At 39.0% G+C, this 13,755-nt stretch overlaps 1 protein-coding gene across 1 annotated transcript; it reads right to left on the bottom strand.

Annotated features, from left to right (window-relative positions):
* Nucleotides 1-3,572: 3,572 nt before the first annotated feature.
* Nucleotides 3,573-12,282, bottom strand: LOC108237877 (tryptophan 5-hydroxylase 1). Its single transcript, XM_017419586.3, has 11 exons — nt 11,748-12,282; nt 9,808-9,945; nt 9,469-9,652; nt 9,262-9,362; nt 9,039-9,106; nt 8,060-8,256; nt 6,981-7,116; nt 6,737-6,863; nt 5,421-5,516; nt 5,125-5,258; nt 3,573-4,669 (listed from the first exon to the last, which is right to left on the bottom strand). Exons 1-11 carry the CDS (start codon nt 11,850-11,852, stop codon nt 4,495-4,497), a joined length of 1,461 nt encoding a protein of 486 aa, XP_017275075.1. The 5' UTR covers nt 11,853-12,282; the 3' UTR covers nt 3,573-4,494.
* Between the last annotated feature and the right edge of the window lie 1,473 nt (nt 12,283-13,755).

The following is a 13,755-nucleotide window of genomic DNA, read 5'->3' as shown; positions in this document are numbered from 1 at the left end:
GGTTGAAATAGCTGAAAAATTGTGGAAGGAGATAGGTGCCGAAAAACGTATGGAATAGTTAAAGAATAATAGATAATAGATAATAGATAATAAAGAGAAACAGGAAAACAATGGTGTGAATGCTATAAAGCATTCACACAATAATAATACAATATTCAAGTACAGGTGTGTGTAGAAAGGATGCATTAAAATGCAAAAAAAATAAGTTCAATGGTATTCTATAAAGAATAATGTAAGAAATAAATATTGTTTTTGTAATCTGGTGCCTCCTGTGTTTTGTTTAACTCTTAAATATATAATTATCTTTCGAAGTTCCTACTTAAAAGGAATATTAATTGAGACATTCTTAACACAGAGTTAAGTTTGATTGCTTACCAGCTATAAGCATAATATTATAGCTTAGCTAAACAAAACTTGAAATTTAAAGGTTGAATGTATTAAATTCTTAACAAGTAGGTTAGTTGTGACTGATGCAGTGATAATGATTTCCAAAGAGTAAATGACAGTGATCACATTTAATTGTTGTGGTGACACACAAATTATTTATTTGAGAAGGGGAGATGATGTATAAATTGTAGAAACCTGGTAAATTAAGACCTTTCCAGAAAAGAAAGACAAGGAAAAGGTGACTCCTTGTGACTTCTAAGCAACTCAAGCTCTTGCTCTCTGCTGAGAAGGACAGATTTAGAAGAATCTCTGACAAGACTGGTGTACATGTCAGGGTTGGAAAGCAAAAGCTTCTGTTTCCCATGAAAACAAACGCTGGTTTCCGTTCACAGTTCGCTGAAGACAACTCAGAAGGCTTCTGGGCAAATGTTTTATGGATAAATGAGACCAGAGCAGAACTGTTTGTTCGGATGATTAATGCTGTTTAATAACAGGTAGGAAAAGGACTGCGTCCCAGCAGAGATATCTTCTTCCCATCTGGGAAAATGAGGTGGTGGTAGTGTCATGGTTGGGGCCTGTTCTGCTACAAAATCAATGATGGAACAAAGAAACCTGAACTGTTTCATCAAACTGAAAACAAATTTTAAATAAATAAATTATTTCAAAGCTATAATCCAATATGAAATCTAGAAGATATAAAAAATAATAATCATCCTCAGTCCAAAGAAGACAGGAAACTTTATACATTTTTGATGTATAAACTTATAGAGATGTGTTTCTACTGTTAATGCTCTCCAAGTGTGTTGGTTTGTTAAAATGGCTCATATCTACCTGTTTGAAACAATAAATACATATCCAAGTATAGGAAATAAATTTAGAAAGTTATGTGTGAAATCATTTCTGTCTTTAGGCTTTTGTTCCTCCTCTGTGAAACTAATTTAATGATAGGACTCAGGCCCAAACAAGCTTAAAGCGGGCTTTACATAGTCAGCTCATTGCATATGTCTGATGATATAATAAAGTTTGTGGGAATCCAGTGCATAATCAGGGTGACAAATAGTCTGAGTTACATCCTGATGTACTTTTTTCTTCTTTTCTTTAGAAACTTTAGTAGGAGGAAGTGTTTGTGTTATATCACTTTNGGTGGGGGTGTATGGGTGGTGGTGGGTGGTGGAAGTATGCATGTTTTCCTGTCTGCAATTTCAGGGCTGTTGTGCATGTTAATTTGAGCCAGCAGCCTTTTCTAGTGGTTTAGGGGGGGGGGTCCACAGTAATATTTTTTACTCGCAGGCTTATTTATAAAAAGCAGTCGATTGTACAACAACTGCAAGGTTAAAAAAGTCATCCCATTTTCCGGTCTGGCGTTGGCATTTTATCTCAGCAGGGGGTGTAGCTCGGTGGTAATTTGACTGCAGCTCTGGTCTGGATACCATGTGTTCAAGCATGCATGTGACGTTGGACCCCTACAAACTGTAGAGTCTTTAAAACAAGCAGCTTGGGCAAAACGTCTTTTTTTTCATTCTTCTTTACCTTGTTTTGGAATTTGTGATTCTGCAACATGTTTTTGACACTAACTAGAGTGCAAACACATGCTAGAAAATACTTTGTGTGTGTATTTTTGTTTGTATGTGTGTATTTTTGTTGCTCTTGATGTATAATCACCTTCCCTGTGTACCAAAGTCTGATCCTACTATGGTGAAATATCATTTTTGGGTTAAATGTTTGGTTTAGAGCTAAGGGGTAAACTTGGTTTGGGTTAGGGTTAGGCGAAGCTTGGTAATGGTTAAGGTTTTGGTTAGGCCACAGAAATGAATAGAAGTCAATACGATGTAGTAATAAGAACAATGTCTGTGTAATAAAAAAAAATGTCTGTGTGTTTGTGAAAGAGAGAGAGAGAGAGAGAAAGACTGAATGGAACTATATGAGAGTGAATCATTTACTGTTTTGGTTGCCTGCTTTTGACTGTTGCAACAACACAGTTGAGGAACAAAATCCAGTGTTGTACTGTTTAAAGCAACATGTACTGAATAACCACAGGCACTTGATTATGTTTTAAAAATTGGGGCGCAAAAGCAGGATCCTGCAGAGTAGGACACATTCTTAAAATGTAATTGTGCTTCTGAACCAAGGTGGTGATTTAAGCAAAGCTGAAGCGGCAGAGTGCTTTAATTTAGGGAGACCTGAGTTTGATCCTTGCATTGGTAGCTTCTAATGCAGTGGTGTCCAATCCTGGTCCTGGGGGGCCACTATCCTGCATGTTTTAGATGTTTCCCTGCTCTTCAGTAGGTCTTTGAGTTATGCAGAAGCCTGGTAATCACTCAGTCATTTAAATCAGGTGTTTCAAAGCAGAGAAACAACTAAAACATGCAGGACAGTGGCCCTCCAGGACCAGGATTGGACACCACTGTTCTAATGTCCAGCCATTCTTGGCTAAATGCAAACACAAGTCATTCATGTAAGTATAGTTGATGGTTCCTACCACTGGCCTAAAACTTGATTAGCAGGGTTTGCTTGGAGCTACTGAGAGTGTAGCAGATGCACACTAGTAGGTGTGTTCAGGAACCACATTTACCTTCATATTTGACTCCCATTTGGTGTTTGCTAAACACCTTTAAAGAGAAACACATAGATGCTCCTCACTCCATCAATGGGCAGAGTACCACAACAACTTGGTTGTAACTTTGTGAGTATCAGACAGAAACAGCTGCATCCTTCCTGTTTCAACGTTCTGACAGCAATCACATTAAACATACTATAAGCTGCAGTTTTTAAAATCGCTGGGTCGTCTCTAACCCAGAGCTAGTTGGACACTAAGTGGCACAGCCACGGCTCAGGAAGTGCACTCTTATTGCCTGCATTTGGTTTGAGGCACCGAGCCAAGCCAGGAACCTCAGTGAGTGCTAAAACCTCCATTTAAATCCTTACTGACATGGAACCTTTCAAAGTTAGCTGCTGCACATTCAAAACATTGAACATAGACATCACTTGATGAACTCTATATCTCGTTAGTAAAGGTGTCATTGACCTGGTCTGTCAGTTGCCTTACCTGACCAACCTTCACTGACGGAGGCGACACAAAAAGCAGCAGTCCTGAAACGCCGCAGGATCCATTATTACAATGTTAATTGGCAGCAGTACAAATTAACTGTCACAGCATGAGTAATATGTAAATAAGAGTTTCAATATGATCTTCAACATCAATTTATATCACATAAAGCAAAAAAAAAACAACATCAGTATTGATCAACATTAACATTACATTTACTATTTTCTACAGCAACATGCTTGTACTTCCATTTTAAACTGTGGTGCTCATTGTAAGGACACCACGTCTTGTCTCAAATCACACAAAAAACATTTAGAGATACTAATAAACATTTTATAAAGTAGCAAGGTGTTTACATTGGTGTATTCTTAACTGAAGTAACCGATGTGGTTGACATTATAGGACAACATTTTGGGTAAATACCTAAACTGTATGGTTTTCAGTGTTGTTGCCTAATCACTTAGTTTATTATTTTAAATGCCTAGATCTAGGAGTGTGGTTTTCAATGACCAAACCTAATTTTTTTTTTAACATTACCTAAACCTAAAAACATAGCTTTCAATGCCCAAACATCCCCACATTTTATTTTTATTACTCAAATGTAAGTGCATGTGGGAATACCAAACCTAACCACATTTTTTTTAAAATAACTAAACCAAAGCTCATGTTTTCAATGCCCAAACCTAACCACAGCTTTTAATACCTAAACTTGACTGCATAGTTTTTAATACCTAAATCTAACCACATGACAACTTTAGTGCCTCAAATTATCCACGTGATCTCTACCTGTACTGCATAAACTTAATCAAACTGGAACTGAATACATAAACTGACTTCCAAAGCAGTGGAAGTGTGTAGAAGGTTGGATAATAGGTGAAATGGGTAACAGTGTTGTATTTAACACTACACGTGGTCATTTTTGCCTCTGTCCCATTACAGTTTAACAGAAAGCCACTAGACTGCGTGTCATTTTCGGTAGTATTATTAATAATAAAAGAGCACAATCATTTGGTTAGATTTGTTAAACTATCCCCAGGCTTTCGTGAGATTACGTCGACTCGTCAGTCTCTCTGGCGCTTGCAGAGACGGCTCAGGGCCTCCTCTACAATGTCCAGCTCGTGCCGGATGTCTTTCACCATGCTGTTGATGTTGCTGGTGTCCTTCAGAATGTCCACGCTCTGTGTGTACGGGTTGTAGTGCACTGTGAACAGACGCTTAAGTGTCCTGGCAAACTCCCTGCGGGCAAAGCACAGATATTTATATAATTAACCCCGATAAATTGCCTACGTCACTGCGCCAACGTCTGCAGCATATCAGCGGTAAGATTTGTAGTAATTTAAGTAAATTAGATATCGTCTCATTGGAAAAAAGGAAAATTCCAGGACTTAATACCGCTCCTGTAAAAAGATCATTTTAAATTTTTGTGTTTTTCTCCTGACTGATCTCATGGTGGACTTGTTTCTTTGCATGTAAGCTGTGCCTCTGAGGATTCAGGCCACTCAGGGGTGTAAGTGGAAATGTTTCCAAGTCTTGGAAAACAAACAGAATACTTTCTGATGAGTCTAAATTGTCAAATATTTGATGATATTTTTGTAATCCATCGGTGTTAAGAATGACCAGCAGGTTATGCAGCTACAATGAAGCACTTTAAAACTGGCTTTTATTCACACTACCTGCACACTTCTACTTACCTCATTTTGTTCTTGGCTTCTTCAAAACTTTCTGCAACAAAGTAAGCCTTTTGGAATGTGGTTATCATGCACTCCTGGTGGCAGGTCGACACGGGGTCAAACGGGAGGATGTTGGCCCTGCCGGACAGAGCGTGCTAAAAGAACAAAACTTCCTTTTTACATCTAATGTTTTATTTCAGAAATACGTACTAAGAAAAGTTCCTCTTAACCTGACAGTTCTATTGAAATAAATCATTTAAGCGGTAAGTTGCAGCTGATTTGAAACGTTTAAAGTTTGACAGCAGGTTATACGTCACCTTGAGTTCACTGACAGAGGAGAGGAGTCCAGCTCCATAGGCTCTTAGCCTTCCATCCTGCTTACACAGACCGAACTCCACTGTGAAGAAATACAACTACAACACACAGGTTAACAAATATGACATCATCTCATTTATTTCAGAAATCACTCAAGCTTAAAACCAAGGTGCATTCTGGGTGATTTAATCACAAACAGACAACACTAAGGTCCAAAATCCAGTGTTTAAAATGTTTCAAAATCTAGAGTATAGACGGTCTTTGAAGGATCTTTGTGAGATCTGCAATGGTTTTGAGCGTGCACAATTCTTCCATAGAGAGGTTGTAGTGATTTATAATTGTGGTGGCAACGTTTCAGGGACTGAGTGGAGGATGTGGGAGTGTGATGGCAGCTCCTGGAGCGTGTGTGCACTGGCATGGATTAGTTGCTAAGAATTTGAAGCAAGTCCGGCCATGTTGACCTCATGGCTAGGCTATGACCCCATCACGCCCACGCATGGTGGTAGCATTGTGCTAGCTTGGTAGGACAGCATATTCCAGGGCTTGAGGCATGGTGTCGTTGTGGGCACATGTGGTATTATCGTAGTGGGAACATGCTGATGACCTCTACAGAATGATGAGGATGCTGGTATTTGTCCAGTAGATCCTGTTTAAAACGTTATGTGTAACTCTCGTTCACAGCAAGGTTTAAAACTACAATCAGAAATCAGAAATATCGACTGACAGAGCATCCCCAAACAGCAACTGTTGTTTGAAGCAATGTTTATAAAATGGATTGGCGAAGGTAACGCTGATCAACCGCTGAAATCAAGACAAAGAAAATAGTATGGATACCTTTCTGTTGGAATTACAGTAAGTCTGTGATCCTGGGTCCTTGTACCAAAAAAGATCATAGAAATGAAACAAAATCAAAAATACCCAACCCATTTTTGAATAAACAGGCTGATGGAGCAGTCGGTTTTATTGTTCTTAAAAAATGTGCACTTCCTGTTTAATCTTTATTTTAAAAAAGCACTGTCCAAAAGAGCAATGTAGAGACAACAAGTCACAACTAACCCTCTTTTTAAAAACACATTTTATTTTATTAACCCAGTTTGCTTAGAAAAAAATGAACTATATATGCCAGTCTTGAGGTTTCTTTCCTTTCCTTTTTAATTATGGGGTAAACTTTGTACGGCTTGTTTTAATTCTGCCATGAAAGGGGGCAAGAAATGTCAAGCTCAGCTCCTCCACCATGCTGGGTAACACACGTAAACCTGTGCTGATTCTTAAAGTTATTCACCAACGGCCGTGGGCAAACAGAGTCTGTATCTCTCACCGTGGCAAGTTTCTGAACATCTTCATCTGAAGCTCCGAGCGACGCTAAACCGATCTCCTGAGAGAACTGGGCGAAGCTGGGCTCTGCCAGCAGAGGAACGTGACCCAGCAGCTCATGGCATGTGTCCCTGCAGGAAGCAGACACCCACACACAAAGACAAACATGTGGTTTAAAAAACAGTCACATATTTCCTAACAGCAGACACTAAGTGAAGGATGAACAGAGTGCCTGTGTGTGTACTCACGGCTCAGGTGTGTACAGAGGCTCTGAGCTGTGGCGGACGTACTGAGTGCAGTGAAACACTCTGAAAGCCAGGCCTGCGAGAAAGTCTCGTGGGGACAGATAGCCTGCTACGGGCCGAATGATGAAACCCGAGCGCTCTGGAGACATGGACGAACAGAGAGACAAACACACAAATAAACCCAAACACTGTCTGTCTTATTCTTAGCTTTTCTTCACAGAACAAAGACACGACTGACATAGAATGATGATCTAAATTATTTGGAAAGTACAGACTGATTTAAAGTGTCACAGAAATGGTGAGGAGGGCTGCGGAAAAACCTTTTGAAAGGAGAACATTTTGAACGACATTCTGATGGGTGCCAATGCAGCTATTACCTGAAACGTTAAAGCTGCCGCCAGCGGCTTATTAGGGTAATCATGGTAACCACATGACTGTGTCTGTCATACCCTGACAGCACTCTTAACGGGACAGGCAGACAACAACACAGACTAGAAAGTAAGTCTTGAACAAACAGTCACTGTGCAGAAACTTATAAGTCGTATTTAAATACAGTGTAGTGCAAAAGTCAAAGCACGCTATTTACAATCAAGCTGCATGTTTTGATTTGTTTTGGGTTTTTTTTGCCTGGATTGCCTGGATGCATTGGCACTTTAAAAAAGCCTGACGATTGCTGGCTTTTATATCACATGTATCACAAAAACCTTTATTTGATTAAAAGGTTATCAATACAAATGTGATTTATCTTATGATTATGAGAGTCTTTGCTAACATTAACCTCAGATTCATATCAGTGATGCTCGGTTAGAGAGGTGGACTCTGACACTGAATATACTGTATGTACGAGACACAAGCATGAATAAATATGTTGTTTGTGACAGACAGAGAGGCAGATGTTGAATATTTGTAGGGACACGACCTCATCCATCTATTCTCTGCTTGATCCTCGTTAGGATCACCGGAAGGCTGGAGTGTTTCCTGTACAAAGCCGGGCCTTTCTAAACCCGTCTCAGGCAGAAAACACAGCGAGCCAAAGTCAGTTTGACCGTTTCCTGCAGTCCTGGCTAAGGTTTACCTCTTACCCATGAGAAAGTGGGAAACATCTTCCAGCTGAGGGATGTTATCTTCGGTGTATTTACAGTATTTGCTCAGCAGCGGGAGGTTCTTCAGGTACTCCTTACAGGCGTGGCTGGGATACAGCTTGTTCAGCTGCCTAAACACCTCGCCCCAGGTCCGCACCTCCTCTGCTGTGTAGTCTATGTGAGGAATAGGATTGCCGCTGTAAAACAGTTAGGCATTTAGTTTATTCAACTAAATAAACCGCATAATATGAGACTGAATAACATGTGAACATGGAGGTACAGTCGGGGCAAGAGATATTTAATATCAGTATTTTGTTAAGATCTAAAATTAAAAAAGAAGCTAATAAAGTGAACTCAACTCATGTTAGAAGCCATTTTTTTGCAATTACCTGTAAATACAACCTATTCTCTTATGTCCGATGATGTCCTTAAACCAGCCACTTTTAAAAACAGACTCAAGCAACAGATTTTGGCAGATTGTTTGATTATATAAAAGCTTAAATAATAAATAAAGAAATAATCACTAAAAACTAAAAAAAAAAGACAGATACATGTGCACATACTCATGCAATATGCTAAAAAAAGTGCAATTGAATTTACATGATGGGATTTTTGTGTAATAAGATGGATTTTAAACAGAATTTTGAATTTTAGAGGCAGAACCAGGTTTTTCTGCACATCTAGAATTTAACAGAACAAAATAATTCATTTCTCTAGGTTTATATATACACTTTGAATAGCGCCGATGTTCATTCAAGTTTTCAAGCTTTTGTTTAGCTTTGACTCCTTGCTGAAACATGGAGCTCAACAGCTGCTAAACGCTCCATTTCAATAACCTGGTGTCCGTATGTCTGATGATTCAGTACCAGTCGCTGGTTCCGGCGCACTTGTGAATATTATTTAGCCTTCATCTATGAGTGTGAAAACACACGCAAAATAAAACTTGAACTTGAAACTTGAAAGGGAAATTTGAACTTACTGTTTGAAGTTCAAGGCCAGATCAGCAAAATATTGCCTTCTTTTACGGTATACTTTGTCTTTGAATCCCTGCGAAAACAATGGGGTTAAAACATTTGCTTACATTTGTTTTTTAAATTACAATCTTGCAACCATTTTACCTGTTTTTTCTCATATTTCATGTAATAGATACTGTATGTACGAGAACATCAAAATCATAGGGAATCCATAAGAGGACTACATACGGGGTGATCTGCATCTAATTCCGAGCCGTACATCAGGACCTTGTTGGCACACAGATCCAAGTCAGAGATTTTCTTGGGGAACCAGGGCATGCAATCCACACCTGAAATAAATATCCAGCTTTAAACCAGCTGCTTCACAGATTGAAAAGGTCTGAAGGTGTTTTACACTGTCTGATTATATTCAGCAGTGAGTAAAACGTGACTCACCGTCATCCCGTAGAGCGGAGCTGTCCGATGGCGTAATCTCCACGATGTCAGTGTGCTTCTTTAGCAGCTCAGTCAGCTCCTTCAGCTGTTCGTGCTCTGAATCACAGTCCACGAAGATCTCAAAGTCCGAGTCCCTTCGTTTGGACTTGCGAGACTCAATATGAACAAGGCTGACGTGATTTTCCTGCACAGACACGGTCAGAACATGTGCCCAGGTTTTTCCACCCAGTCAAGTTTCAACACATGAGCTTCCAGTGACAAAGGGCTCAGCCTTTCAACGTTTGTAAAAGAAATCAGCCTCTGTCATGGAGCTCATCAATCTGCTCATAAAGCACCCACCTGGAAAAGCTTAAGAGCCTTAACAAGACCGCTCACTTCATTTTTCAGGGTGAAGATGATGGTTGCCGCCCTTTTTCTGCAGTTGGTGGGCCGGCCGGCCAAGAGGCTCTGGTTCGCATCGCTTCCATTCAGTGCCATCTTTTTTTTTAAGGAAAGGGGGGTTGGGATACATACATGTGGAAGAATCACAGATTTTTCTCTTAATTACCGTAAATACAGAAAAACTATTTTTCTTAAATTGTTTTTGTTTTTAAGAGCTGAATTCACTTTTAGATTATTTCAAATTTTTAGCAAAAGCAGATCTGCGGCTAACACAGCAGTAACTTCGCTGCCTGCAGGTATTTACATTGAGAATATCACAGCTTTTTTAATTCTTTTACACAAAGAAGAATGGTCACATTAATTTGTGAACCCACTTATTTGATCAAAAGTTACGTACAAGTGTCATTTTTAGCAGCAAAAACACAAATCATAAGCATATATGTGAGGCAGGAAGTCAAAATAACCAGTTCTGACATCATAACTTTAGTTGATCTGAACTTTAGCATTCAGTCCCAGCCTTTAACACCCAGTACTGACAGGTGGTGCAGCCGGTGGCTGAGGGAGCCATCTGCTGGGGGGGCACAGCCTTGGCAAACCATGTGAACCCAGACAGGTTTTCAGCCTCTTCTATATGTTCAGTAGCATCAAAATGAAGTCATTCACTCATTATCGAAACAGACTAACAGAGAAAGAAGGGGAAATAAATTAGACTTTTTTTATTTTGTTTTTCGTCTTGTCTTTAATTGCCATCTAAATCTCAATAGAAACACATGTAGATACAGAGGACTGGAGCTGTCTTAAAGTCACCTTAAAGAAACAGACTCCAAATTTAGGTCATTCAAAGGGCTACCTACAACAGGTAAGATATTAATTGTTTATAACGTTTTCACAGAACTCCACCTCAGAATGTTCAAAATATTCCTTTACTTTCAGGCAAAACAAAAAATAATTTAGCTTCTCAGATTGTTTGCTTTCAGATGACTCCTGGGTATTGTTAATCAGAATAGGAACTTTAATCCCCAAACACACACACACACACACACACAACAAGTTTCTAGCATTCCTTCACCTATTTAGTATCACCATATTTAAACCGACGTGGGACAGAAAACTTGCTTTTTTTTCTCTCAAAAGCCATGTGAACAAGGCGGTCCCTGAACCTTCATCCTTTTTACCTGCCCTCCTCTACTTTGTTTGCCTGAAAAAAAGAGCTTTGTTGCTTCTGGAAAGTATTTGTTTCTTCTAAACTATTTTTATTGTTGTTTATTTCTCTTTTTAACTTGAACCTAGAAATATCCTTGTGACGGCTGCAAGGTTTGCTCAAATCAACTTAAAATATATTTGCTCTTGGATTAATTATGATGATTTCTAAGTGGATTTTCTGTCATTGTACACAAAGCATACTTTATCCATGCAATAATTAAAAAAAAACAACAAAACATATTGTAAGCAGCAACCATGTTCTTATTAAATGTCTAAGTTTTTTGCAATAAAGAGGCTTTGCTTTGATGAACAATATGTTCACTAATTCTAATTTATTACGGAAAAAAAAAGAAGTTAAATGTTGTTAAACCATGTGTTAAACAGCTGTAGGCTGTAGATGGCTGGCTTCATTTGCAAGATGCAGTCAAATGAAAATGTCAAAGAAAATGATGGAAAGAAGCTTTTTTTCACCTTAAAACCAAATATAAATTTAAATCTTCCAAGTAGATTTTTTTACACTTTTTTTTTTCTTTTTACAATACTTAGGAAGAGTCTAAGTGACCTGGTGCTGATGTATTTTTTAGTTTTATGCCAGGAAATCATCCATAAGTCAGAAGAACGGAAACAGGAGGTTTTTCAGTCTTTTTAAAGGAGTAAAAACACGAGGAGCTACAAACACGTTCTGTGCGACTTACTTCACTGTTGGGCTTCTTCTCAGAACCGACAGAGTCCAAAGGCTTTCCTCGACACGGCCCGGGTTCGTCGGACTTCTCTGTGACTGTCTCTAGAGCAACGGACATCTTTACAAGAAGTGTTCACTCCTCAAACAAGTTCCTGAGTTTTCCTTAGTGACAGCTGAACCAGAAATCACACAGGGTTTCTGGTTTAGATTGATAGAGCAGCTCCTGTATAGCTGCAGTGTCAGAAAGCAAAACATGCTGCTGTATTTATGGGGCAGGGGCAGGGGAGGGTGCACAGAGGAGGGAGACGAAGGACGTTAGGACGCATGATGACTGATGAGGCACGCACATCACAGCTGGGCACCACAGTAATGACTTCATGACGGGCCTAAATACCTGCCAAGCAGTGAACCACTTTTTCAGCTGATTGTGTTGGAAAACAATTCATTTCTCAAAAGTTTTGTCCCCATGCTGATCAAATAGTTTGAGACAAGACATTTGGTTGCTGATTCAGCATTCACAAAAATTGTTTTCCTGTTTTCGGTTGGGTTTTTTTTTTTTTTTTTTTTTTTTTGCATATTGTTTTGCAATCAGACTTCTTCTGCAGACTATTTCAGCCATTCATACATTAAAACGTTCAGCTTATTCAGGAGATTGGTTCTATTTTGCCAAATATTTCACTTTATTCAAAATATGATTCCTTATAGAAATACATTGAAATCTCAGCCTCAGTTCTACTTTGTCTTCTGATCTTTTAGTTAGCTTTTTTGCTTCTTTTAGCTGGTGTTCTGCAGCTTTTGGTTTATAGCTATTATTTTGGGAGGGGGTTTAGCTAGTATTTTGCTTCTTTGAACTTTTAGCAAGCTTTTCACTACTTTTAGCTTTAGGTTAGCATTCTGATACTTTTAGTTTTTAAGTAGCATTTTGTTTCTTTTAGCTTTCAGCTAGCATTTTGCTTGTTTTATCGAGTGTTTTGCTCTATTTAGCTTTTTAACATTCTCCTTCTATGAACTTTGACAATTCAGTTTCAGCTTCTTAGCAAATTTCAGTAAAGTCATTCGGCACCTCAGCATTTGCACTGATTTTTTTTTCAGAAAAGGCCATTTCTCTGGTTTCAATTTCTTATGAAACAGGTTCAGCTGTACGTGAGAAATAAATGTATCAAGTCCTTTTCACTGCCAAGGTGATGGATTTATATAATTGTTTGTCGACAGTTTCCCCTGCCTTGTTCACATGGAAGTTAAAGGAATATTTCAGATTTAGACATTTTGAAATGGGGCTCTGTGGGAACGGTCATGAACAAAAAAGCCTTGCTGCTAGCTCTTTGAAGGATCTCAATTTGTAGAAATAGAGTTTAATTCTGACCGTGTTTACAAGCTGTCACCTAGTCTGAGAGTGACCAAAATCCAAGAGAGTTTCTGCCTTTCATAGCGGTTCATGCAAATGCTATTTTCTACACATTTTACACAGCTGTTGATTTCACATTTACATTTTTATTTACATGTTCTTCTGTAGCTATTTGCAAGTAAAGCAGCTGGTGCACTTCCTGCAAGAAAATTACAATTTTTAACAAAATAACTGTGTAATACAAAAACAATGGAGTTGTAAAAGTTCATAAAACAGTGTTCACATAGACTGCTAAGACATTTTGACGTTGGAATCATTTTAAGATGGCGGCTGTCGGCTTGATTCCACAAAGGAAATTCTTCTCTGATTCTGGTGGAACTGACTGCTGTCCTCTGCAGGTATGGTACTGGCTGCCTATACGAAATCCAACCAACCAACAAACCAGTCAATCAGCCAATGAGCACAGTCCTTGGGCCGCACAGTTCATCCACAACAAGAGATTGCATTTAGATTAGCGACAGACTGGAAGTCTCTATCTGGTTCTTTAATTTAGTCTCGAGAAGATTCTCTCCGAGACCTGGCACATCTAAACATATTTACAGCCGGATCTGACCCTCGCTAACCCTCCGTGATGAAAATCACTGGTGCAGGTCCGCTGGCTACTTAACTGCCAGGT

The sequence above is a fragment of the Kryptolebias marmoratus genome, linkage group LG15 (assembly GCF_001649575.2).
Source record: "Kryptolebias marmoratus isolate JLee-2015 linkage group LG15, ASM164957v2, whole genome shotgun sequence".
NCBI classification, from domain to species: domain Eukaryota; kingdom Metazoa; phylum Chordata; class Actinopteri; order Cyprinodontiformes; family Rivulidae; genus Kryptolebias; species Kryptolebias marmoratus.
Note: the sequence above shows the minus strand (reverse complement) of the source record. Positions and strands in the feature narration are given on the sequence as shown.